The sequence below is a fragment of the Python bivittatus genome, unplaced genomic scaffold (genome assembly GCF_059951505.1).
Source record: "Python bivittatus isolate LINGU-HERP-01145 unplaced genomic scaffold, Pbiv_v1 ctg000220_np1212, whole genome shotgun sequence".
Lineage (NCBI taxonomy): Eukaryota > Metazoa > Chordata > Lepidosauria > Squamata > Pythonidae > Python > Python bivittatus.
In genome coordinates, this window is record NW_028277048.1 from 25,098,513 (window position 1) to 25,124,025 (window position 25,513).

The 25,513-nt window shown below is 41.9% G+C and overlaps 1 protein-coding gene across 1 annotated transcript in view; it reads right to left on the bottom strand.

The window, feature by feature from the left end:
- Nucleotides 1-25,513, bottom strand: part of FAM186A (family with sequence similarity 186 member A) — a 32,341-nt gene that overhangs the window by 5,587 nt on the left and 1,241 nt on the right. Inside the window, exons 2-6 of the mRNA XM_088138494.1 lie at nucleotides 25,223-25,454; nucleotides 16,055-16,231; nucleotides 9,863-15,464; nucleotides 2,283-2,475; nucleotides 972-1,159 (exon numbers count right to left, since the gene is read on the bottom strand). Of these exons, the coding sequence (XP_087994620.1) occupies nucleotides 972-1,159; nucleotides 2,283-2,475; nucleotides 9,863-15,464; nucleotides 16,055-16,231; nucleotides 25,223-25,454 (6,392 nt within the window). The remainder of the gene's footprint in view (nucleotides 1-971; nucleotides 1,160-2,282; nucleotides 2,476-9,862; nucleotides 15,465-16,054; nucleotides 16,232-25,222; nucleotides 25,455-25,513) is intronic.

Genomic DNA, 25,513 nt, shown 5'->3' on the forward strand with positions numbered 1-25,513 from the left:
CTGGGTCATTCTTCCTCTGCTCTCAACTGTCCACCCCCAGCACCCCCACCCCCACCCCTGGACTATTAGAGCCAGTTTGGTCTAGTGGCTAAGGCTCCAGGCTAGAAAGCAGGAGACCGGGAGTTCTACTCATGCCTTAGGCATGAAAGCCAGCTGAGTGACTTTGGGCAATCACTCTCTCTCAGCCCAGCTCACCTCACAGGGTTGTTATTGTGGGGAAAAAAGGAGAAGGAAGGAGTATTAGGTATACTCGCCACCTTGCGTTATTTATAAAAATGATAAAGGCAGGATAAAAAATCTAAAAAATAATAAAATAATAAATTAGTATTGTATAGACATTTCTATATAAGGTGTACTTTGGGCATGAATTATTTCAAACAATCCAATGAGTAAGAAAAGTAAACTATATTCTTAAAAAGAAGGCTGGTTTTGAGATCTGAGAATAATAATGGAACAGCCTCTTCAAGTTAGTCTTGTCAGAAAAATTCTCTATTAACTTTCCAAAGACTATGAAAAAAGTTAAAACTTCCCTTTTCTAGAAAGCTTCAGAAAATAGCTGTGCAATGCTTTAGATTCAAAGGTATTTTAGAGTTGAAGAGCACAAATGTAACATTTGTCTATATCACAACAGCTGTGATTTTTCCCAGGTTTGCACACAATCCTCAGAAATATATCTATGCTTTAAAGTACTGTACACAAGTGCTACATTCATGCTTCAAGGCATCTTTGGGAGATCAAATCCTAATTCTGTTGTTGCTTCAACTATATTTTATATATTTTAATGATTTATGAGTTGGATGAAAATGGTATTGATGTTATTGCTGTGTACAATCTGATGATTGCATTTTATATTTGGCTAGAATATAAATTTAAGAATATATTTCTACAGGAATTTAAGTTACCTGAAACCAAGAATATAACTTAATGGTTTGCCCCATTATAGCACTTTGTATGTTCTTTTTCAACCATACCTGACTATAGATGATAATGTGAAATCTTGAGATTTCTTCACCCTGATCAGGGAGCTTTTGCAAACCCTGGACTTCAAGAAGACAGATCCAGTGTGAGGCATGTGGAAGGCCCCCTTCTGTGTGCTATCTCCTGCTTTAACCATCAATAGGCATGGATTGCTGAGGTGAAGTTTGTTGTTTGAGTGGAGCTATGAGAAGAGAAGAGAGAAATACTAATTTATTGCATCTCACTATGGATTATTAATTGTTATTGTTTGGATTCACCATATCACCATTTTGGAAAAATGAATCAGAATCAGATTGTTGGTTTGGACTCATAACTAGCTAAATCAAACATGAATCAAGAAAGTATACTTTTCTTTGTAAGAATACAGATCTACAAATTAATTCCAGCATGGGGATTGATATCCCCATCATGAGCTTCTGATTCCCATCTTCACTTATATTGCAAAACATAATTTACTGACTGGATTCATACATCATGCTAAGTCATTATCTATTCTTTAACCATTGTTTTAATCAGCTGCAATTAACTAGGGTCACACACAATACATAATACTACATTAGGGCTTAGTGAGCTGTATGAACGCCATGTGAGTTTAAGCTACTACACAGCAAGTTTCTTTATTCCCTGAACTTTCCCCCATGTAGGAGGACTGTGAATGGTGAATTCATGACATCAAAGTTCTCCAACTTGGCAACCTCCAAATGTGTTGGACTACTATTATGGTACTCATAATAATAGTAGCTCTAAAAGACATTAGAAAGAAATATACAGTAGTAAAGGATTTTTTTTAAAAAACGGTTGTTTGTGCCTGCGTATACGTGCATTTTGATCCTTTAACTTTGTGTACATAAATTCTGTCCGTGTACGTATAAAATATGTGTATATGCATACATACATATCCACTTATAAAAATATAGTTGTCAAAGAAGACCCATCTGCAAGAAGGAAAGTGATTGGCCATGGCTTTTCTGGAGGAGAAAGGTGGGAGGGCACAGCAGGAAGGGAATTGTCCAATGGGATGATGTGGTAGCCTGCAGTCCAGACTGAATACCTTGCAAGCTGCTGCTGAAGTATCTCAGTCCTTGTGAGAGTTTTCATAAGCTATTTTGAGCCAAGCCACAGTGAGCATAGGGCAGGAACAGTGTAAGCACTAAGTGCAGATACGCCAAGTGTCTCTAAATACCAGCGGGTGGGGAATGTGATGAGTGCTGAAGAGTTCCCAAAGCTGTGGGAAAGCTGTGGGATTACAAGCCTAGATAACATTTCTGAGGTTTTACGCTGTCAGTTCATACTTGTAGGCTTACCTGGTTAAACAAGTCAACCATTTTCTCAAGGCAATGCTGGCGGTGCTTCTCCACAGCATTCTGCTTAACTTTCCAGTTGTTCAGAACCTTTTTCTGATAAGCATCCACCTTGTCCACCATTTTGTACAAATTCTGAATTTTAGCACCATCTTTTGCTTCTCTGGCAGTATCTAACTGAAGAATTAAGCTTTGTCTGTAAATGAGAAGTAGTGAGAATAAATTAGATACATGCTTCCTTTATCACAAGTCGTTTAGAACCTAAACTAACCCTAACCCTAACCCTTAATGACTTGAACCAAATCTAACAAAATAAGCAAAGAATTATTTCTCAAAACCTCATAATTATATCTCAACTGCAGTATATTAGAATAGTAAGGATAATATGTCTCCTCCTAATAACAACATCTAACTTTTGTAATTGCTTACAGTTTACTGGTGAAGCTCCATCCACTGGCATATGGGGGTGTAGGGCCCAAGGGGGGGACCAGACGGATCAAAGCAGTGCTACAGCACAAACCCTGCCCCTTTCTTACATGTATCATGATGTTGCTCACATTCCCCAAAGTGGCTGAGTTTGTGGTGCAGTGCTGCTCAAAGCAGCAGAATCCTACAGATGCCACTGGGCTAGCCTGCTAAAATAGTATATAAAACCTCTAACTCACATAATACATTTTAAAATAACACAAACAATAAATTGTTTGTTGTTTAGTCGTTAAGTCGTGTCCGACTCTTCGTGATCCCATGAACCATATTGCGCCAGGCCTTCCTGTCCTTCACTGCCTCCCTGAGTTTGCTCAGTTTCATGCTCATTGCTTCAGTGATGCTATCTAACCATCTCATCCTCTGCCGTCCTCTTCTCCTTTTGCCTTCAATCTTTCCCAGCATCAGGGTCTTCTCCAAAGAGATCTCTCTTCGCATTAGGTGGCCAAAATATCTGAGCTTGAGCTTCATTATCGATCCTTCCAATGAGCAATCAGGGTTGATTTCCTTTAAGATTGACTGGTTTGACCTCCTAGCAGTCCAGGGGACTCTCAAGAGTCTTCTCCAGCACCACAGTTCAAAGGCATCAATTCTTCGGCGCTCAGCCTTCTTTATGGTCCAGCTCTCACAGCCATACATTACTACTGGAAAAACCATAGCTTTGACTATGCGGATCTTTGTCGGCAAGGTGACGTCTCTGCTTTTTAATATGCTATCTAGGCTTGCCATAGCTTTCCTCCCAAGGAGCAAGCGTCTTTTAATTTCATGGCTGCAGTCTCCGTCTGCGGTGATCTTGGAGCCCAAATAAATGAAGTCTGTTACTGCTTCCATTTCTACCCCTTCTATTTGCCAGGAATTGATGGGTCCAGATGCCATGATCTTAGTTTTTTTAATGTTGAGTTTCAAGCCAGCTTTTGCACTCTCCTCTTTCACCCTCATCAAGAGCCTCTTTAGTTCTTCTTCACTTTCTGCCATTAGGGTGGTATCATCCGCATATCTGAGGTTGTTGATGATTCTCCCTGCAATCTTAATTCCGGCTTGTGATTCTTCCAGCCTGGCATTTCTCATGATGTACTCTGCATATAGGTTAAATAAGCAGGGTGACAGTATACAGCCTTGTCGTACACCTTTCCCTATTTTGAACCAATTGGTTGTTCCATGACCGGTTCTAACTGTTGCTTCTTGTCCCGCATACAGATTTCTCAGGAGACAGGTAAGGTGGTCTGGTACTCCCATCTCTTTAAGAATTTGCCACAGTTTGTTGTGATCCACACAATCAAAGGCTTTTGCATAGTCAATGAAGCAGAAGTAGATATTTTTCTGGAACTCTCGTGCTTTCTCCATGATCCAGCGAATGTTGGCGATTTGATCTCTAGTTCCTCTGCCTCTTCGAAACCCAGCTTGTACATCCGGTAGTTCTCGGTTCATGTATTGCTGAAGCCTAGCTTGTAGGATTTTGAGCATAACCTTGCTAGCATGTGAAATGAGTGCAATTGTGCGATAGTTTGAGCATTCTTTGGCATTGCCCTTCTTTGGAATTGGAACATAAACTGACCTTTTCCAATCCCGTGGCCACTGTTGCATTTTCCAAACTTGCTGGCATATTGAGTGCAGCACTTTAACACCATCATCTTTTAGTATTTTAAATAACTCAGCTGGAATACTGTCATCTCCACTAGCTTTGTTGTTAGCAATGCTTCCTAAGGCCCACTTGACTTCACTCTCTAGAATGTCTGGCTCAAGGTCAGTGACCACACCAGTATGGACATCGGGGACACTAAGATCTTTCTTGTATAGTTCTTCTGTGTATTCTTGCCACCTCTTCTTAATCTCTTCTGCTTCTGTTAGGTCCCTGCCTTTTTTGTCCTTTATCATGCCCATCTTTGCACTAAACGTTCCTTTCATATCTCCAATTTTCTTGTAGAGATCTCTAGTCTTCCCCATTCTATTGTTTTCCTCAATTTCTTTGCATTGTTCATTTAAGAAGGCCTTCTTATCTCTCCTTGCTATTCTCTGGAAATCTGCATTCAGTTGCTTATATCTTTCCCTTTCACCCTTGCTTTTCGCATTCCTTCTTTCCACAGCTATTTGTAAAGCCTCATCAGACAGCCATTTTGCTTTCTTGCATTTCTTTTTCTTTGGGATGGTTTTAGTTGCTGCCTCCTGTACAATGTTACGGACCTCCGTCCATAGTTCTTCAGGCACTCTGTCTACCAAATCTAATCCTCTAAATCTATTCATCACCTTCACTGTGTACTCACAAGGAATATGATCTAAGTCATACCTGAGTGGTCTAGTGGTTTTCCCTACATTCTTCAATTTAAGCCTAAATTTTGCAGTAAGAAGCTCATGATCTGAGCCACAGTCAGCTCCTGGTCTTGTTTTTGCTGTCTGTATAGAGCTTCTCCATCTTTGGCTGCAAAGTATATAATCAATCTGGTTTCGGTATTGACCATCTGGTGATGTCCATGTGTAGAGTCGTCTCTTGTGTTGTTGGAAAAGAGTGTTTGCTATGACTAGCTTGTTCTCTTGACAGAACTCTATTAGCCTTTGCCCTGCTTCATTTTGTATTCCAAGGCCAAACTTGCCTGTTATTCCGATTACTCCTTGACTTCCTACTTTAGCATTCCAATCCCCTATGATGAAAAGGACATCTTTTTGGTGCTAGTTCTAGAAGATGTTGTAGGTCTTCATAGAAGCGGTCAACCTCAGCTTCTTCAGCATCAGTGGTTGGGGCATAGACTTGGATGACTGTGATATTGAATGGTTTGCCTTGGATACGCACTGAGATCATTCTGTCGTTTTTGAGGTTGTACCCCATTACTGCCTTTCCCACTCTCTTATTCACTATGAGTGCAACTCCATTTCTTCTAAGGGTTTCTTGCCCACAGTAGTAGATATAATGGTCACCCGAATTAAATTCACCCATTCCCGTCCATTTCAGTTCGCTGATTCCCAAGATGTCGATGTTCAGTCTTGTCATCTCATGTTTGACCACATCCAGCTTGCCTTGGTTCATAGATCTTACATTCCAGGTACCTATACAATATTGTTCTTTACAGCATCGGACCTTCTTTTCGCTTCCAGATACATCCACAGCTGAACGTCCTTTCGGCTTTGGCCCAGCCGCTTCACTCTTTCTGGAGCTACTTGGAATTGCCCTCCGCTCTTCCCCAGTAGCATATTGGACACCTTCCGACCTGAGGGGCTCATCTTCCGGCGTCATATCTTTTAGCCTTTTAACATTGTCCATGGGGTTTTCTTGGCAAGGATACTGGAGTGGGTTGCCATTTCCTTCTCCAGTGGACCACATTTTGTCAGAACTCTCTGTCATGACCTGTCCGTCTTGGGTGGCCCTGCACGGTATAGCTCATGGCTTCACTGAGTTACGCAAGCCCCTTCGCCACGACAAGGCAGTGATCCATGAAGGGGAAACAATAAATACATTACTTTATAACAAACTGCTGCAAGCTTTCCTTTTTTATTATTTTCTGGAAAGTAGGAAGCAAGAAAAAAATGGGTATTTCTTTACTGTGTATACATATTATGGTACTTAAATGGTAAAAGAAACTTTAGACCTTTGCAATTCCAGCCAGGAAGTTAACATATAAGGTTTGTATATACATAATTGTAATATTTCCCATTTCCCCCTGTAAAAACTACGCTTTCTTCAGGTCTAGGTCTTTCACTATGCTAACTTGAAAAATGAATGGTGAACTTCTTTCTGCTTATGAGTTTATAAGTTACAATTTCTGCAAAGTTTATGGAGACAATAGGAATTCTAGGCAAGTATTAACAGAAATGCCACTGAGATCAATGGGACAGATTTCTGAATAAATATGCCTGGAGTCAGAATGTGATGCTGGCTCTTTTCTCCACTGAGAAATAGTTCTTTTGTTCTTATAATTTCAAACACACAATCTAAAATTTCAGTATCACACCTGTAGTAAAAAAAAGTTACTTTTTAAAACTGAAAGTAAAACTTAATCTCAGAGTAAGCAATGCCCAATGGTAGTTTTTCATTAATATATTTGCATTTGAAAACAGATTGTAGAGGCAAGCATTTGTTGTGGTGGTTGGAAAGGAGGGCTTAAAAGTCAGTCATGATGATCATGGAAAAATTAATTTTCAGCAAAAAAAATGGGGGAAGAATAGCTTTCCCTAAGAAAAGAAAAATGGGGTATTGGTTTATGCATAGTCATATGTAAATTTTAAAAAATCCTCTTATGAAGTCATAGGGGGCAAGCAGAATGAAAAAGGGCAATATTTACTTCTTAAAAGATTTAAATTTATTTTTACTGCTAAACAATATACAATGCATCATTCATAACTTAGTTACCAAACCAATCATATAAATATTTATTCAACAGACCCTTTTTGTTTAATAGAGTATATTCCCAGGGAAGTATACACTGCACTGCAATCTTGAAAGTATAAATATCTTGCAGAACTCTTTGAAACAGAGTTGATGAGGAGTAAAGCACTGGATAATCGCCATGACTTTCAAAGGTGAAGAAGACATAGCTTTTCAAACCATAGATTGTTTTTGTTCCCCCATTTAAAGTAATTAAGAGGTCGCCCTCTGGGGAAGATGGCGGCTTATAAATTTAACAAATAAATGAATAAATAAAATCATGACAAATCCAACTAATGTAACTGAGGCACTTGATCTGGGGAAACAGAGGGTTTGGACCCACTTTGCCCTGTTCCCAGAACATTTGATTTTAATTGAAAACAGTTTAAGCTTATCAGCAGTTGAAGCCTGTCAAGGCTTTTGCAAACTCTGGATAGGGCTCTCCACTATACAAATACAAATTATAAATGTATGCACTACTTCACAGTGAGAGAAAATCGCTAATAGTTACGCCCTATACTATTTCAACTTTTAGATCTTGCTCTCTAATGAATAGTAAACAAAACTTTGAAACTAGAAACCACACCTTTTATAATAAAAACCCAACAATAGCGTCATATAGTCATAACTGGAATCTAGTAAGTGCAATGTATGTTTACAATATACATAGGAAACATTATTCTCCGCTATTTATGGCATACATACAAATCCTTCTATTATACATTCATTGATGCTGAATGAATAATATCTTCTTCCAAAATAGCGTTCTGCAAATATTCTTACTGGGGTTCTCCAAAGTTTCAATTTGTTCTATTGTCCTCAGGAATAATAGCAAAAACAAAACTTGTAATGTTCTCCCAAAGTCTGTGATGGATTTATAAAATGGACTTTTCTATTCTTTGTAGTTTGAACCATACTTTCTGCTTGCCTAATAATTTGTAAATAATGTAGGCTGCTTGTAATATGAGTAAAATGATGAATTGTGTTTATGAATTCCTCAGGACATTTCCATCTAGTTATTATGTTTTGAAGTAACTAATGGCAGTAAATCATATAAGATTGAGGTTTGTAAACACCAAATATCTGGGAAAATAGTGTAAAACAGCTAAGTACTTATGATCTTCAAGTTTGCAAATATCAGCTTTTCTAGAGTTTATATGGCATGGATGTAACTATTAAAGGTTTTTTTCATTGAGAAGATTTATTCTGGCAAAACTCCCAGCCTATTACAAATGCTAGAAGATCATTGCCATCAAATAGATAATCTTGCATGTCCTCTGCATTTTGTGATGTCTAAATGGCTGTAGATGGAACAAGGATTAATTAATTCCTATAATATGATAAGTTTTCCTTTTTTAAAACAAAGAACAAAAAATGGGTTAAATGCAGTAGAAACTTGCATGTAACAGCCAGGTATTTTGTATTCATGTTTTGAGACAAGCAATACTGATTCATTAATTTGAATGGCATCTAAATCAATTATAGGTATTTTACCTGGACAATATTCTGTACATGGGTTTTAACTCCTCATCTGGAGAAGAATTCTGGCATCTCATAGGTACCCAGTTCAGGTATTTGCAATTTATCTGGAAATGAATGTCTTATGTCTTGTATTTAGGTTGGAAGGATTCCTGTTCAAAAATATACTTTTCAAATCATATGTACGTCCATACTCTTGTGAAACACTCTTTAATTTAGGCATATTATATGTTTGGATCTATGAAGGTTCTGGAACAACAGGCTACTGGCTTCAGTAATCCATCATGACCTTGAAACAATGTTCCACCTGTTGCATGACTGCTAGCATCAGCATTCACATCACTATGTCTTCAGTTCAGCTATGGCTACTGGAAGGTTTATTCCTAAAATCACTTCCATCTTCTATGGATTTACTCCATGTGTAGTCAGTTAATGGTCCTTATAGTACCTACAGTATTTGTTCAGTTTTAGAACTGCAGCTTTATAGTTGCCAGCATTTTAGTTAGTTTCTGCTCATATTCATCCATGGGTAAGGTATGCCTAGGGGATTGTCCACGGATACGAAAATGCTTTCCACGTGTGGAACAAACAAAGATATTTCCCTTTTGAATGACTTGGAAACACCAGAAATCACAAAAAGATAGTCTCTTGAAGAAAAATAGCCAAGCAATGTAATAATTCTAATAAAGAGTTTGGCCCAATTTGGATCTAACTAGATTTGAAAACCATTGGTGGGAAAATAAGGTATTTATAAGCTGCAGAAGAATGATATCTATAATAAAGAGAATTATCTCTTTTTGCAGCTTTGTTTAGCTTTGTTTCAGGTCTACACATATGTGAACAATTCCAGCTGGAGTATAGCAGCACAGAAATGTTAGAAATTAATTAATGAACAAACAAACATACATTTCTTGAATACTGGTATCATCGGTATCAAGTCTACTGCTTCAGAGATTGTCTCAATTCACAAGCCTTCTAATTACATTTTGGGAAGTAATGGGACATGATGGATGGATGGATGGATGGATGGATGGATGGATGGATGGATGGATGGATGGATGATGTACAATGTACTCAATGTACATTGAGTCAGTGTCGACTCTTAGCAACTACATAGATAGATTCTATCTTTTTTATCTCTTCATTTACAAACTGATAGGTGAATTACTGGTTTTATCCTTCCATCTATCATGCTTTAATCTGATGAACATGTGCCTCATAGTTGCAATTCCCAGTGTCTAGCTTCATATTTGATGTTTAATCTTACCTGACTTTGTGGAGATCGTAAAAAGACTTGTATTTATGGAAGAGCAAAGCTAGCCTCACTGCACTGCTGTGTAATGCTTGCTTGATCATTACTTTAGTATTATTGTACAGATCTGATGAAATGCCAGCCTTCTGAAAAGCTTCCCGTAACAGCTTCAGGTTTTTCCTCTGTGCTTCCACGTTTATCCAGTAACGCTTCTCTGTGATGTCATGTGTAGGAAGCTCTTCTGTTTTGGTGAACAATTTAGAGAACTCCACAGTTTCTAGCTCAGAGGAATCTTCCTTTATTTCAGTACTAGAAGAGGCAGACAGCTGGGGGGTGGTAGAAATTATTTTCTCCTTAGACATGGATGAAATTTTATATTGCTTAACAAACATATCCAAAACAGAGCTTTCCACTATTTTCAACGTGGGACTGAAGGGCTTGAATTCCTTCTGTATCTGTGTCTGCTTTTCCAGCACCTTGCTCTTCTGCTCCTGATACCTGCGCTCCTGGGCTCGCTGTTGTTGCATCTGCTGATGCCAGCTTTGCAGCTGCTGCTGCCAGCGCTTCTCCCAAACGTGTTCTAGCTCTTGCTGCTTTTCTTGCCACTTCTTAGTCTGCTCCTCTTGCTCCAGCTGTGCTTGCCTCAGGGTCTCCATCTGTTCCTCATGCTCTGCCTGCTGTTGCTGCCACTGACTTCTCTTCCTCTCATGCACCTTATCCTCTTTTTGCCAGATCTCCTGCTGCTTTCTCTGCTCTTCCTTCAACTGGTTCCAGTGCCACTGCTCCTTTGCCTGCTCCCCTCGGAGTATAATGTACTCTTTGTATTGTTGTTGCAGATGTCTGACCTCCTCCTGCAACATGCACTGCTGCTCCTTCTGCTTCTCTCGCTGCTCAGTCCAATACTGCTGCTGATTTTCATGCTCCTGCTGCAGGCACTGCCAGTGCTCCAGCTGCAGCTGCCAGAGATGCTCCTGCTCCTTGTGCTGCTCCTGCTCCTGCTTCCACTGCTCCTGCTGCTTCTGAAACAACCCCTGCCATTGTTCCAGATTCTTTTTTGCCTCCTCTATTCGCTGACATTCCCCCTGTAGCCGTATCTGCTCTTCTTGCATCCGCTTCTTCTCTGTCAGCAGCTGCTCTTGAAGTTGCTGGTACCAAAGCTCCTTCTCTACATTTAACTCCTGTAAGCTTTTCAATTTCAAGTCACTCACTTTTTGGGGTGGCTCTTTTCCTCTGTCAACAGTCTTTGGTTGCTCCTCAGAAAATGGTTTAACCTCTTGGTCTGCATCTTTCTGCTTCAGTTCCTTGACCTGCTGATCACCTGCATCAGGCACGTGCTCCAGAGATTGCTCTTCTTCTATGGGAGGTAAAGCCTTGGCCAGGTCTCCTTCCTTCTCTTGCAATTTAGGTAGGAGTTCATCCTGCCGTGAGAACTCTGTAATTGGTTGTTCTGGCTGCATTTCAGGAAGCATCAAAGGGCCACTTAATGACTTTTCAAACATTACATGTGTTTGAAAAGTTGTGACCTGGGTAGGTGTGTCCTGTGTAGGTATGGCCTGGGAAGGTGTGACCTGTGTAGGTGTGACCTGCGTAGGTGTGTCCTGGGTAGGTATGGCCTGGGAAGGTGTGACCTGTGTAGGTGTGACCTGCGTAGGTGTGACCTGGGTAGGTATGGCCTGGGAAGCTGTGACCTGGGTAGGTGTGACCTGAGTAGGTGTGTCCTGGGTAGGTATGGCCTGGGAAGGTGTGACCTGGGTAGGTATGACCTGCGTAGGTGTGGCCTGGGTAGGTGTGGCCTGGGTAGGTGTGACCTGCGTGGGTGTGACCTGGGTAGGTATGGTCTGGGAAGGTGTGACCTGGGTAGGTGTGACCTGCGTGGGTGTGACCTGGGTAGGTATGGCCTGGGAAGCTGTGACCTGGGTAGGTGTGACCTGCGTGGGTGTGACCTGGGTAGGTATGGCCTGGGAAGCTGTGACCTGGGTAGGTGTGACCTGCGTAGGTGTGACCTGGGTAGGTATGGCCTGGGAAGCTGTGACCTGGGTAGGTGTGACCTGCGTAGATGTGACCTGGGCAGGTGTGTCCTGGGTAGGAATGATCTGCGTAGATATGTCCTGGGTAGGTGCACCCTGGGTAGGTGCATCGTGGGTAGGTATGCCCTGGGTAGGTGCATCCTGGGTAGGTGCGCCCTGGGTAGGTGCATCCTGGGTAGGTGCGCCCTGGGTAGGTGCATCCTGGGTAGGTGCGACCTGGGTAGGTGCATCCTGGGTAGGTGCGCCCTGGGTAGGTGCATCCTGGGTAGGTGCGCCCTGGGTAGGTGCATCCTGGGTAGGTGCGCCCTGGGTAGGTGCATCCTGGGTAGGTGTGACCTGGGTAGGTGCATCCTGGGTAGGTGCACCCTGGGTAGGTGCATCCTGGGTAGATATGCCCTGGGTAGGTGATTCCTGGGTAGGTATGCCCTGGGCAGGTGCATTGTGGGTAGGTGCGCCCTGGGTAGGTGTGTCCAGGGTAGGTATGGCCTCGGGAGGTGTGACCTGGGTAGGTGTGACCTGGGTAGGTGTGCCCTGGGTAGGTGTGTCCTGGATAGGTATGGCCTGGGAAGGTGTGACCTGGGTAGGTGTGACCTGGGTAGGTGTGTCCTGGGTAGGTATGGCCTCGGGAGGTGTGACCTGGGTAGGTGTGACCTGGGTAGGTGTGCCCTGGGTAGGTGTGTCCTGGATAGGTATGGCCTGGGAAGCTGTGACCTGGGTAGGTGTAACCTGCATAGGTGTGTCCTGGGTAGGTGTGACCTGCATAGGTGTGCCCTTAGGTGTGCCCTGGGTAGGTGTGCCCTGCATAGGTGTGTCCTGGGTAGGTATGGCCTGGGAAGGTATAGCCTGGGAACGTGTGACCTGTGTAGGTGTGACCTGGGTAGGTGTGCCTTGGGTAGGTGTGCCCTGGGTAGGCATGGCCTGGGAAGGTATGGCCTGGGAACGTGTGACCTGGGTAGGTGTGCCCTGGGTAGGTGTGACCTGGGTAGGTATGGCCTGGGAAGCTGTCACCTGAGTAGCTGTCACCTGCGTAGGTGTGCCCTCGGTAGGTGTGACCTGGGTAGGTGTGTCCTCGGTAGGTATGGCCTGGGAAGGTGTGACCTGGGTAGGTGTGACCTGGGTAGGTATGTCCTGGGTAGGTGTGCCCTGGGTAGGGATGGCCTGGGAAGGTGTGACCTGGGTAGGTGTGTCCTGGGTAGGTGTGTCCTGGGTGGGTGTGTCCTGGGTAGGTGTGCCCTGGGTAGGTGTGTCCTGAGTAGGTGTGTCCTGGGTAGGTGTATCCTCTGTAGGTGTGTCCTGGGTAGATGTATCCTGGGTAGGTATGTCCTCTGTAGGTGTGTCCTGGATAGGTGTGTCCTGGGTAGGTATGTCCTGGATAGGTGTGTCCTGGGTAGGTATGTCCTGGGTAGGTGTGTCCTGGATAGGTATGTCCTGGATAGGTGTGTCCTGAGTAGGTATGTCCTGGATAGGTGTGTCCTGGGTAGGTATGTCCTGGGTAGGTGTGTCCTGGGTAGGTGGAAGCATTTTGGTTATTGCCTTTCCACTTTCACCTACCAACTCTCCCATGCTTTGAGAACTCCTTAGCAGCCTGTCTTCCTCCAGGCTAATAAAGGATTTCTGCTTTATCAAGAAGCATTCTTCCACTTTACTCTCTATTGCCTTAAGGAGTTCTTGAACTTCTGGATTTGTGGGCTGAAATTGTACTGACAATTTCCCACTGCTGGAAGGACCTTTCTTTAACTTTTCTAGCTTGTCTTCTAAACAAGCAAGGGTGGCTTCTTGAAATTCATGGAGTGCAGTGCTTATATCCTGCCCAGGGGCTGTTTCTTTAACTCCTGTGATTTCCTGCTTTTCCTTTATAGTAGATGCTTGCTCAGCTGTATCAGGAGGCAATGGGGACTTCTTTACACTGGATATTTTGGCAGGCCTATCTGCAGGGTATCTTCCAGTCACTGGTCCTGGTGCAGTGTCTTTATATGATGGGTCCAGTTCTTCAAAAACATCTTGGATAGTCTGTATATCTATCATACCTTCCCTCTCCCTGGCAATCTCTTGCAACTTTACCCTTAAACCATGGATCACTCTTTCAGACTTCTCTGTCTGCTTTGGAAGTGATAATAATTTACTCCAGCGCTTTGTTTCTTTCTTTTCTTGGATTTCTTTTGGTTGGTCTGCTAAGTGTTTCGGGGCTTCCTCAGTTTGTTCTGCTGTAGCTGTTTGTGTCAGGTCTTTATCTAGGGACTCTGGCTCCTCCTTGACATCTGGAGCTGTGGTAGGCCTTTGAGTCAATTCACTTCCAAGGAATTTGACCACCTTTTTTGTTTTCATGGTCTGTACAAGATTATCTGCAGTACCTTTCAGTGATAACCTGCGCCTGGTTCCTTTTTTATCCTTTTGGATGCTTTGACCCGAAATGCCTTCTGTAGCTGGCCCAGTTAATGGTGAACGTCCCGCTGCAGGTAAACTGCTCTTAATAGGCTTTTCATCACTGGATTTGGGAGCAACTTCTTCAGAAGCCTTTAGAGATACCTCCCTATCAAATACTGTGTCATGTAAGTGGACCACAGCACTTTCTTCAGAAGATTGTATTGGGGTTCCTCTGGATGTTAGGAAACTTTTTAACGTAACAGCTTGCAATTTTTTATTTTTATTTAACTTAGACTTTTGGTCAAGTAGCTCCTCTGATGTTTCATATAATGTTTCATCCTCTGGGGGACGTTTTTCATCTGAAGCCTTCTGTTGTTGCTTTGGTTTCCATTTGTCAAAGCTTATTTGGGCTATTACTTTCTCTGGCAATTTGTCTTCCTCTTGGGCTGTTTTGTCTTTTTTAGGTCTCCTACTTTGGGTCTGTTTAGTTCCTGTATTTTGGGTACTTTCAGCTGGAGATTGTTCTTTCCCAGAAATTGTTGCTTGAAATGTTTCCATTTTATCACCTGGAGACTCCCATTTTTCATCTGAGATTTCTCCTTCACCTTTCCTACCTAGCTTCTTTTTAAGTTCTGTATGGAGTTTTGGTTTCTCCTCTTGTTTGCTTTTCACATCTTTTTCAGTCAATCTTTCAGAAGATTTACTTTGAGCTTTACCTGAAGTAGCCTTGGAAAAGGTGACGTCACCTGCTAATAATGCTTTCTCATTTGCATCATGCAACTGCTTTTGAATCATTTCATTTGTGATAAGGAGTGCCATGCACCTTTCTTCAGCAGTTTGGACTTGCTTTTCCAATGCTGTCTTTTTCTCCAGGGCCATTCGCAGTTCTCTCTGTAGGGCTGCAACCTGAGGATCTTGCTTCCTGCCTTCCACACCAGTTAGATTGTCACACTTGAGTTTTAGGTTGCGGCATTGCTTAACTAGAAGGCCGAAAGCCTTTATAAGGTTTGCTACCATGGCTGCAATATACTTGAGGGCAACTATTTCTGCTTTGTTGAAAAGTGAAGATTCCTCTAGTTCGTGTAGCATGTTGTTAACATCATGACAACGAGTAAAAGTAAGAGGTTCCTCTTCCAACATCTGCTCGGGTGTCAAAGGCTCACTTTCTTGAGGCATATCTGCCACTTTATCTCGCCATGCTTTAAACAGAACTGTAGATCTTTGACCTGAGGTAGAAAGGTAATAATAATAGTAACAATGACAAAAACAACAACAGTAGTAGTGTTGGTAATAATGTAAAATTGAATTAACTGAGAGATAAAGGATCATTGGACCACAATTTTAAAAATATTTATTACTGTAAGATTACCTTAATGACCAACCTCATATGTCAGAAGGATATTACAATTGATTGGGCTTATGTCAATGCAACGTAAATTGGACAAGAACACAGTCAGGGAATCCATATTAGATATGTTGAGAAAGCAAAAGCTCTTCAGAAATCAGCTTCCAAATACTGTCAGACAATAAGCAGAGGACACAGCTGGCAGAACTGCATAAACCATGAAGACTGGAAACAGGTGACTGGGATTTTTTAAGTGGTTAAAAGGACGTCAGCCACACAAAACTAAATTAAATTTGCATCTCCCCTAGCAATATGCAAATTCTGACAGTGGCTTAGAGGTTGATTCTGGTTCTAACATTGGGTCTTTTGTGGCTGATCTTTGCCAGGTTATTGATCTGAGTTACAATATCTTCTGTAATTAAGCCAAAAATAAGCTCCAGATGAACCCCCATACTTTTTTTTTTTAAGTACCTGATTTCCGTCGTGTCTTAATTTTCTCTGTAAGGAGTGGCTGGAATAGCCTGATTAAACGCCGAACATTTGCCTCAATTGCTTCAATAGAGTTCATGAGATCCTCCTCCATTTTATCAATCATCTCTTCATCGGGACTTATTTTTTCTTGTAACTCAACTTTTTTCAGCATTCCATCTAAAGAGAAATTTTAAATCCAAATGGGATGGCAGGAAATACTTCTTAAGTAAAATTAAAATCTTTCCTTTTGAAAATATTGTACTGAGCAGTCCAACAATATGAAAATTATGTGGAGAATTGTTTTTTCCAAGGCCTCAGTTCCTTGATATATTCAAGGGACTCCATGTTGCTAGAGTCACAGTTCAGATGTATAGCTTTCCACGTAAAAAAGCCAGACCTAGTTAAAAGCAGCAGGCAGCAGATTATAAGAAGGATGGGGCTGGTCCCTAGACATTTTGCTGGCTGATATAAAGGACAACATTTTGTTCTATTATACTGGAAAGATAGGACAATTGAAATTTACTTGACTCTTCCATGAAACTGTGTCTTCTAGCACAAGCTGGAGAGGTTCAGCACTGGTCAAGTAGTATACATAATTCTTATCCTCCTACACAGAGGGACCAGCTAAAATTCAAAAGAGGTTTCCAGGAGTCTGCCAGCACTACAGTATTCCTTGCTATCTCTGCCTCCAAGGTAATTTCCTCACTCTGTCTTATAACAGCCCTAGCCCTGAGAAAGGAGCTGAATTACTGTATTGGAAAGCCTATTTAGGGGCTCAGAGTAGACAGTGCTGAGCTAGCTAAATAGTAGGACTTAGTATGGGATGGATCCTGGTACCTGTCATTTTTAAAGATTAATAAGATGTGAATGGACAAGAATTAAAACTGTATTTAACTGATCACTTTGCTTCAAACATTTCTGTGTGTGCATGTGCATGTGCATGTTGGGGAATGGAGAGAGAGAGCCTTCAGTATCTATTAAAATGATTAACATTAGGATTATTCATTGCTATCACATAATTAATGTGAGAGAAAAACCAAAGGGCCTTATTGTTGTTTGTTAAATTTATATCCTGGCAATCTAAGAATTTAAGACTCTTTTCCAATTTTTCCTCACAGTAACAACTATATGAGGTAGCCTTCAGAATCACCCAGTTAGTTTTCACGGGTGAGAGTACCAAACCCAAACCTGAATCCTAGTCCACCATCTTTAACCACTATACCACATTGGTTCTCACGGTGGGTGAACAATTCTCCTGAAGTTTAAGTCACTGAGCTTGCAGTTATTTGCTAGCAGGCATTCCCACTGATGGAGCCTACGCTCTAGAATGCTTTCCCTTGCGAAATTTAATAGCGACGACATCATTTATATCCTATTGAAGACATATCTCTTCAACCAAGTCTTCCCTGTATGAAAGCTAGATGAATTATTCAATTACATGTTTGTTTTTCACTATCCTTTTACATTTTAAAAAAATATATTGATTTAATATATTGTTTTATTATAATATTTTAATTGTTCTGCTTTGAGATGTAGATGTATGGGACGTAGTATATAAACTAAATTTTTAAATGAAATGAGGCAGACCCCCTCCTTGGATAGTTGTGCATGTCAGTTCCAGGCCTTGAAAAAAAAAGGTATTGTAGACATACCAATACATTGGCATTACTCAGGATGACCCTTAGATGAAAAATTACCAAGAGAGGTATATTTGACTTAAGTGCTCATAGTAATGGACAGCTTCAATCCCTTCTACAAGGACAGGGGAAATATTTTTTAGATACTCAAATTAAGGATGGGCAACTTTCTGGTAGCTTTTCATCATCAACATATATAGTGTGAAATGGATAATTTAAGCCTTGAAAAAAATTATAGTACCCATTTTGTTCTTGAAACTTCAGCAAAGTAGGGCAAATTAGTCCAAGTTTAGGGGGGGGATGTTTTTTAAGCAGAATTTTTAAGCCCTTGCAATTTTGTCCCTCTCTCTGAAAAATGCAAAAAAACCCCACAAATAAATGCTGAAAATGTTGATATGACTAACTGGAGAAAGTAGATATGCAAGTTCACACATACTGAAGCTTTCTCGTGGGAAAAGGGTTGGGAGAAGTGAAAATGGGCTGATGAACTGGCAGAAAATGAGTTGCTGAAGTTGAAGTTTTAGAAGGGTAGAAGAAGATAGCTAACAAACCAAGATGAGTTTAGATAGATTTGCTATTGAAAATTTGTTGGTTCCAGGGAAGGCCACTGAAGATTTGGCTGTTCCAAAGTGGACCAAATGTCACTGAAGATGATTTCTGGAGAAAATCCTTTCACCCTAGCTAGAATGGATGCATTGCCCTCAGCAGTCCTTTTTGGATGTTTTAAGGGCATTCCCATGCACCCTCGATTATGTCCATGCGGAGATGGCTCAATAGAAACATTAAGCCATATGCTATTATATTGCTCCCTATATAAGGATTCTAGACATATATATATATATATATATATATATATATATATATACCCAATATTGAAGAGATTTCCTGGCAGGGAGTGTGACTTCCATCTAATGCTACTCCTTTCGGACAAAGACCCGAAAATATCCTCCCAAGCTGCCCAGTTTTGTGCTACCATCTGTACAATACGTTCCACATTATTTAGAGTTAAAATTCCACAACATAGTATCTTACTTTGATATATTTTAGCACTGTTATTTTAATTACTAGATTAAATAATATTAATTGTTTTGTTTTATAGATACATATAAATGTAAGATGGTTGTATCGTATACTTTGATTGTATCTGGCCTTAGGGCTGTAATAATCGTGTGTGTGTGTGCGTGGAGAAAAAGAAGATCACCAAAGATGGAGGAAGACACCATAAGGGATCACATCTACTCTGTACTGACTTCCAGAGGAAGAAAGAAGAACCTGCATCTGACAAGTTGAGAGGTTGCCAATTAATCATAAATAAAGCCCTTAATTAACTGTAAGGAGATGTCAGGTTCAGCTCAAGAAACTTAGGAGGACAATTCAGGAACAGTTCAGTTACTTTATTAGCTTACGCCTACTAGACAGAATCTCGCCAGACTAACTCTAACCCTCAACGACTGGAACTAAACACTCTGAATTCCTTAGGGTGGTGCCAGTCTCATCCTCTTAGTTTTCACACACCCAGGCTGCAAGCTGAGGAGATGCTTGAAATTCCTCTCTGACTCCAAATGACCTTGGACCTCCTCACTCAAATCTTCCATCACATCAGAGGTGGATTTAGATAGCTACATATACAGGTAGTCCTCGCTTAACAACAGTAATTGGGACTGGCAACTTGGTCGCTAAGCAACACAGTCATAAAGTGCAATGTCAGGTGACTGTGCTGACTTACGATGGCAGTTCCAGTTGTGGTTGTTAAGCAAATCCTGTGTGATAGTTAAGTGCGACATCATATGATTGCCATTTGTGACCTCCTGCTGCCTTCCCCACTGACTTTGCTTATCAGAAGCTGGCAGTGAAGGCCGCAAATGGTGATCATGTGACTGCCGGATGCTGCTATTGCCATAATTACGAGCTAGTTGCCAAGCATCTGAATCATGATTGTGTGACTGTGAGGATGGTGCAATAGCCACACCTTCAAGGACCGGTTGTAAGTCTTATCATCCAGTACCACCGTAACTTTGAACAGTTGCTGAACAAATGGACATTAACCAAGGACTACCTGTATAGCTATAGGCTTAGGTTAGACGTTACCCCATGGAAGAAACATTACATGGGAGGCAGGGAAGTAGTCAACCTATGAATGCAAATTAAGCAATAAACCAGTTCACTGCTTTTTAATGCATATCAGATTGCTTTATATGAAACCAAGACTTTTTTTTACCTATGTTACAAATAAAGCAGAAAAACAGTTCATAAAAAAGTTTTGCATGTTGGAATTTGGTTGATTGTGAGAACTGACCTTCCCCCAAGTCTTGTCACAATTGACCTTGTTCTACTTCAGGGTGCTATATATGACACAAAAGAGGGCCATGCATTGCCCACTCCTAACCTAAAGGACTATAAACTGTCAAGGAGAGACCAACAGGAAAATGACGCTTGATTTAGAACTTAAGTAGACCCCAGAATCTTGTCCAAGAAATAAGTAGCTATTGGAACTATTAAAAACAGTGATCAAAATTTTATTACATTGAGCTTATTATGTAAAAGTGGCCAATTAGTTTTTTAAAAGAAGTCTATCCCGATTACAGGTAGTTCTTGGGTTATGACCACTTGTTTAGCAGCTGTTCAAAGTTCCGGCAGTGCTGAATGAGGGGGACTTATGACCAGTCCTCAAAGTTGTGGTAATCACAGTGTTCCCATGATCATGGGATTGTGATTTGGGTGCTTGGCAACCAAATTGCAATTATGACAATCACAGCATCTTGCAGTCATGTGATCACCATTTGTGACCTTCCCTGCTGGCTTCCCACAAGCAAAGTCAATGGGGAAGCTGGCAGGAAGTTGCAAGTTGCTCCTGCTCCCAATGCTTTTTCACCCACCAGCACTTTGTAACACCTGCCTGTGGCACCTGCCCACCTGCCTGCAATTCCTAGCATCCACCAGTGGCACTTCACCCACCCACCCCCCACACTCCATAGGACCCGCCTGCAGCATCTGTGCACCCACCCGGACTCCATACCGCTTACCTGCAGTGCCTGTGTCACCTGCCCACCTGCACTCTGTAGCACCCACCTGTGGCACCAGCCCACCTGCACCCCATAGTACCTGCCTGTGGGCCCCTTGCCCATACTCCATAGTGCCTACCCGTGGCACCCTCCCTCACTTCGTAGTGGATGCCTGCGACACCTGCCCACACTCTGTAGTGCCCACCCATGGCATCCACCCATCCACACTCTGTAGTGCCCACCCATGGTACCCACCCATCCACATGCAGCTCTCACCACCTGTAGCTCATACCCGCCGACCTGCTCGCCTGGATTCCTACTTCTTCCCACCAGACCTCGCTTAACAACCCACATAGTCCTCATTTAATGATAGCAACAGGGACTGCCAGGATTGCTGTCACTAAGCAATACGGTCCCATGACACTGCGCTTTACGACCACATTGTTTAACAATGCAAATTCTGATCCCAATTGCCATCATAACCCGAGGACTACCTGTATTTGATTTCAAAAGCGCAAATGTGATAAAAATGAGAGGATTGTGGGGGGGAATTGAAAGGGACCATCAAGAGAGCCAGATTTTTCTATAATGCTTAGAGATATTCAAAACTACATTAAGAGAAGCACAGTTGGAATTTATGGAGCAGGATACCACCATGATCCCCTTCATGGATCACTGCCTTGTCGTGGCGAAGGGGCTTGCGTAACTCAGTGAAGCCATGAGCTATACCGTGCAGGGCCACCCAAGACGGACAGGTCATGACAGAGAGTTCTGACAAAATGTGGTCCACTGGAGAAGGAAATGGCAACCCACTCCAGTATCCTTGCCAAGAAAACCCCATGGACAATGTTAAAAGGCTAAAAGATATGATGCCGGAAGATGAGCCCCTCAGGTTGGAAGGTGTCCAATATGCTACTGGGGAAGAGCGGAGGGCATTTCCAAGTAGCTCCAGAAAGAGTGAAGCGGCTGGGCCAAAGCCGAAAGGACGTTCAGCTGTGGATGTATCTGGAAGCGAAAAGAAGGTCCGATGCTGTAAAGAACAATATTGTATAGGTACCTGGAATGTAAGATCTATGAACCAAGGCAAGCTGGATGTAGTCAAACATGAGATGACAAGATTGAACGTCGACATCTTGGGAATCAGCGAACTGAAATGGACGGGAATGGGTGAATTTAATTCGGGTGACCATTATATCTACTACTGTGGGCAAGAAACCCTTAGAAGAAATGGAGTTGCACTCATAGTGAATAAGAGAGTGGGAAAGGCAGTAATGGGGTACAACCTCAAAAACGACAGAATGATCTCAGTGCGTATCCAAGGCAAACCATTCAATATCACAGTCATCCAAGTCTATGCCCCAACCACTGATGCTGAAGAAGCTGAAGTTGACCGCTTCTATGAAGACCTACAACACCTTCTAGAACTAGCACCAAAAAAAGATGTCCTTTTCATCATAGGGGATTGGAATGCTAAAGTAGGAAGTCAAGGAGTAATCGGAATAACAGGCAAATTTGGCCTTGGAGTACAAAATGAAGCAGGGCAAAGGCTAATAGAGTTCTGTCAAGAGAACAAGCTAGTCATAGCAAACACTCTTTTCCAACAACACAAGAGACGACTCTACACATGGACATCACCAGATGGTCAATACCGAAACCAGATTGATTATATACTTTGCAGCCAAAGATGGAGAAGCTCTATACAGACAGCAAAAACAAGACCAGGAGCTTACTGTGGCTCAGATCATGAGCTTCTTACTGCAAAATTTAGGCTTAAATTGAAGAATGTAGGGAAAACCACTAGACCACTCAGGTATGACTTAGATCATATTCCTTGTGAGTACACAGTGAAGGTGATGAATAGATTTAGAGGATTAGATTTGGTAGACAGAGTGCCTGAAGAACTATGGACGGAGGTCCGTAACATTGTACAGGAGGCAGCAACTAAAACCATCCCAAAGAAAAAGAAATGCAAGAAAGCAAAATGGCTGTCTGATGAGGCTTTACAAATAGCTGTGGAAAGAAGGAATGCGAAAAGCAAGGGTGAAAGGGAAAGATATAAGCAACTGAATGCAGATTTCCAGAGAATAGCAAGGAGAGATAAGAAGGCCTTCTTAAATGAACAATGCAAAGAAATTGAGGAAAACAATAGAATGGGGAAGACTAGAGATCTCTACAAGAAAATTGGAGATATGAAAGGAACGTTTAGTGCAAAGATGGGCATGATAAAGGACAAAAAAGGCAGGGACCTAACAGAAGCAGAAGAGATTAAGAAGAGGTGGCAAGAATACACAGAAGAACTATACAAGAAAGATCTTAATGTCCCTGATGTCCACGCTGGTGTGATCACTGACCTTGAGCCAGACATCCTAGAGAGTGAAGTCAAGTGGGCCTTAGGAAGCATTGCTAACAACAAAGCTAGTGGAGATGACAGTATTCCAGCTGAGTTATTTAAAATACTAAAAGATGATGGTGTTAAAGTGCTGCACTCAATATGCCAGCAAGTTTGGAAAACGCAACAGTGGCCACGGGATTGGAAAAGGTCAGTTTACGTTCCAATTCCAAAGAAGGGCAACGCCAAAGAATGCTCAAACTATCGCACAATTGCACTCATTTCACATGCTAGCAAGGTTATGCTCAAAATCCTACAAGCTAGGCTTCAGCAATATATGAACCGAGAACTACCGGATGTACAAGCTGGGTTTCGAAGAGGCAGAGGAACTAGAGATCAAATCGCCAACATTCGCTGGATCATGGAGAAAGCACGAGAGTTCCAGAAAAATATCTACTTCTGCTTCATTGACTATGCAAAAGCCTTTGATTGTGTGGATCACAACAAACTGTGGCAAATTCTTAAAGAGATGGGAATACCAGACCACCTTACCTGTCTCCTGAGAAATCTGTATGCAGGCCAAGAAGCAACAGTTAGAACCGGTCACGGAACAACCGATTGGTTCAAAATAGGGAAAGGTGTACGACAAGGCTGTATACTGTCACCCTGCTTATTTAACCTATATGCAGAGTACATCATGAGAAATGCCAGGCTGGAAGAATCACAAGCCGGAATTAAGATTGCAGGGAGAATCATCAACAACCTCAGATATGTGGACGATACCACCCTAATGGCAGAAAGTGAAGAAGAACTAAAGAGGCTCTTGATGAGGGTGAAAGAGGAGAGTGCAAAAGCTGGCTTGAAACTCAACATTAAAAAAACTAAGATCATGGCATCTGGACCCATCAATTCCTGGCAAATAGAAGGGGTAGAAATGGAAGCAGTAACAGACTTCATTTATTTGGGCTCCAAGATCACCGCAGACGGAGACTGCAGCCATGAAATTAAAAGACGCTTGCTCCTTGGGAGGAAAGCTATGGCAAGCCTAGATAGCATATTAAAAAGCAGAGACGTCACCTTGCCGACAAAGATCCGCATAGTCAAAGCTATGGTTTTTCCAGTAGTAATGTATGGCTGTGAGAGCTGGACCATAAAAAAGGCCGAGCGCCGAAGAATTGATGCCTTTGAACTGTGGTGCTGGAGAAGACTCTTGAGAGTTCCCTGGACTGCTAGGAGGTCAAACCAGTCAATCTTAAAGGAAATCAACCCTGATTGCTCATTGGAAGGATCGATAATGAAGCTCAAGCTCAGATATTTTGGCCACCTAATGCGAAGAGAGATCTCTTTGGAGAAGACCCTGATGCTGGGAAAGATTGAAGGCAAAAGGAGAAGAGGACGGCAGAGGATGAGATGGTTAGATAGCATCACTGAAGCAATGAGCATGAAACTGAGCAAACTCAGGGAGGCAGTGAAGGACAGGAAGGCCTGGCGCAATATGGTTCATGGGGTCACGAAGAGTCGGACACGACTTAACGACTAAACAACAACAACCACCATGATCTAGATTATGCCAATGGGGATAATGAGCAAGGCCAGAGAAGCTATTTGTATTAGAGGTGTACTAAAGAAAAATAAGGGGAACACAGAGAAGCTCAGCTGATTCCTTGCATCTGTCTTCACTGCTGAGAGAAAACATGAGTGTGATTAAATTGGCTTTTTCACAGAATGGGGAACTGAAATACAGAGGTAAATAGAGGCAATACAGCTAGCTGACAAATTAAAAATAAGTCACTGAAAGTTTAATGAAATTATTAAAACTTAGTATAACTGATAAATTAATAGCAGAATGCCTGTAAACATATGCATATCCTTTTAAGAAAAAATAGACTTTTTGTTTCAATCATTGTGAGACCCAGGTTCTTTGATAGAGTGATTGATGGGATGTAAGAGATAAAAGGATGAGACCAATATGTTAGAATTTAGATTCCTATTAAATGCTATCTAAATCTATGCTTCACATAGATTATCTAAGTCTATATCAACAGTGATAGATTCTCCTTTTCTACAGTGTAGGATAGCAGTGATGACAATTGCTTTCAATCAGCTTCTCAAAACTCCGTTTTTCCTTTTTTAAAAACATTTCTATGAGATAGAATTTTGTCAGATTATCCCTTCCCACTTCTGGTGTTATGGAACTTACTCCATTCTTTTAATGATTCTAACACTAAGCGCAAGTCCTGTAGTCTGTCCATGTTGTCATTTAGCACATCATCAATTTCATCTAGGAAGCAAGATCGGCGGCTTTTCTCCTCCCATGTGTGTGTGATGCTGTATTCCTTTTCTATGGCAGGATCAATCCCATCATCCTTTTTGTAGCGCTCATAAGTCCGATTCACATTCTCCAGAATGCAAAAGAGTTTTTTAGAAACCTCCTATAAGGACAGAACACATATGCAGGGAAAAGGAGCATGTTGAATTGTTACAGGAATTC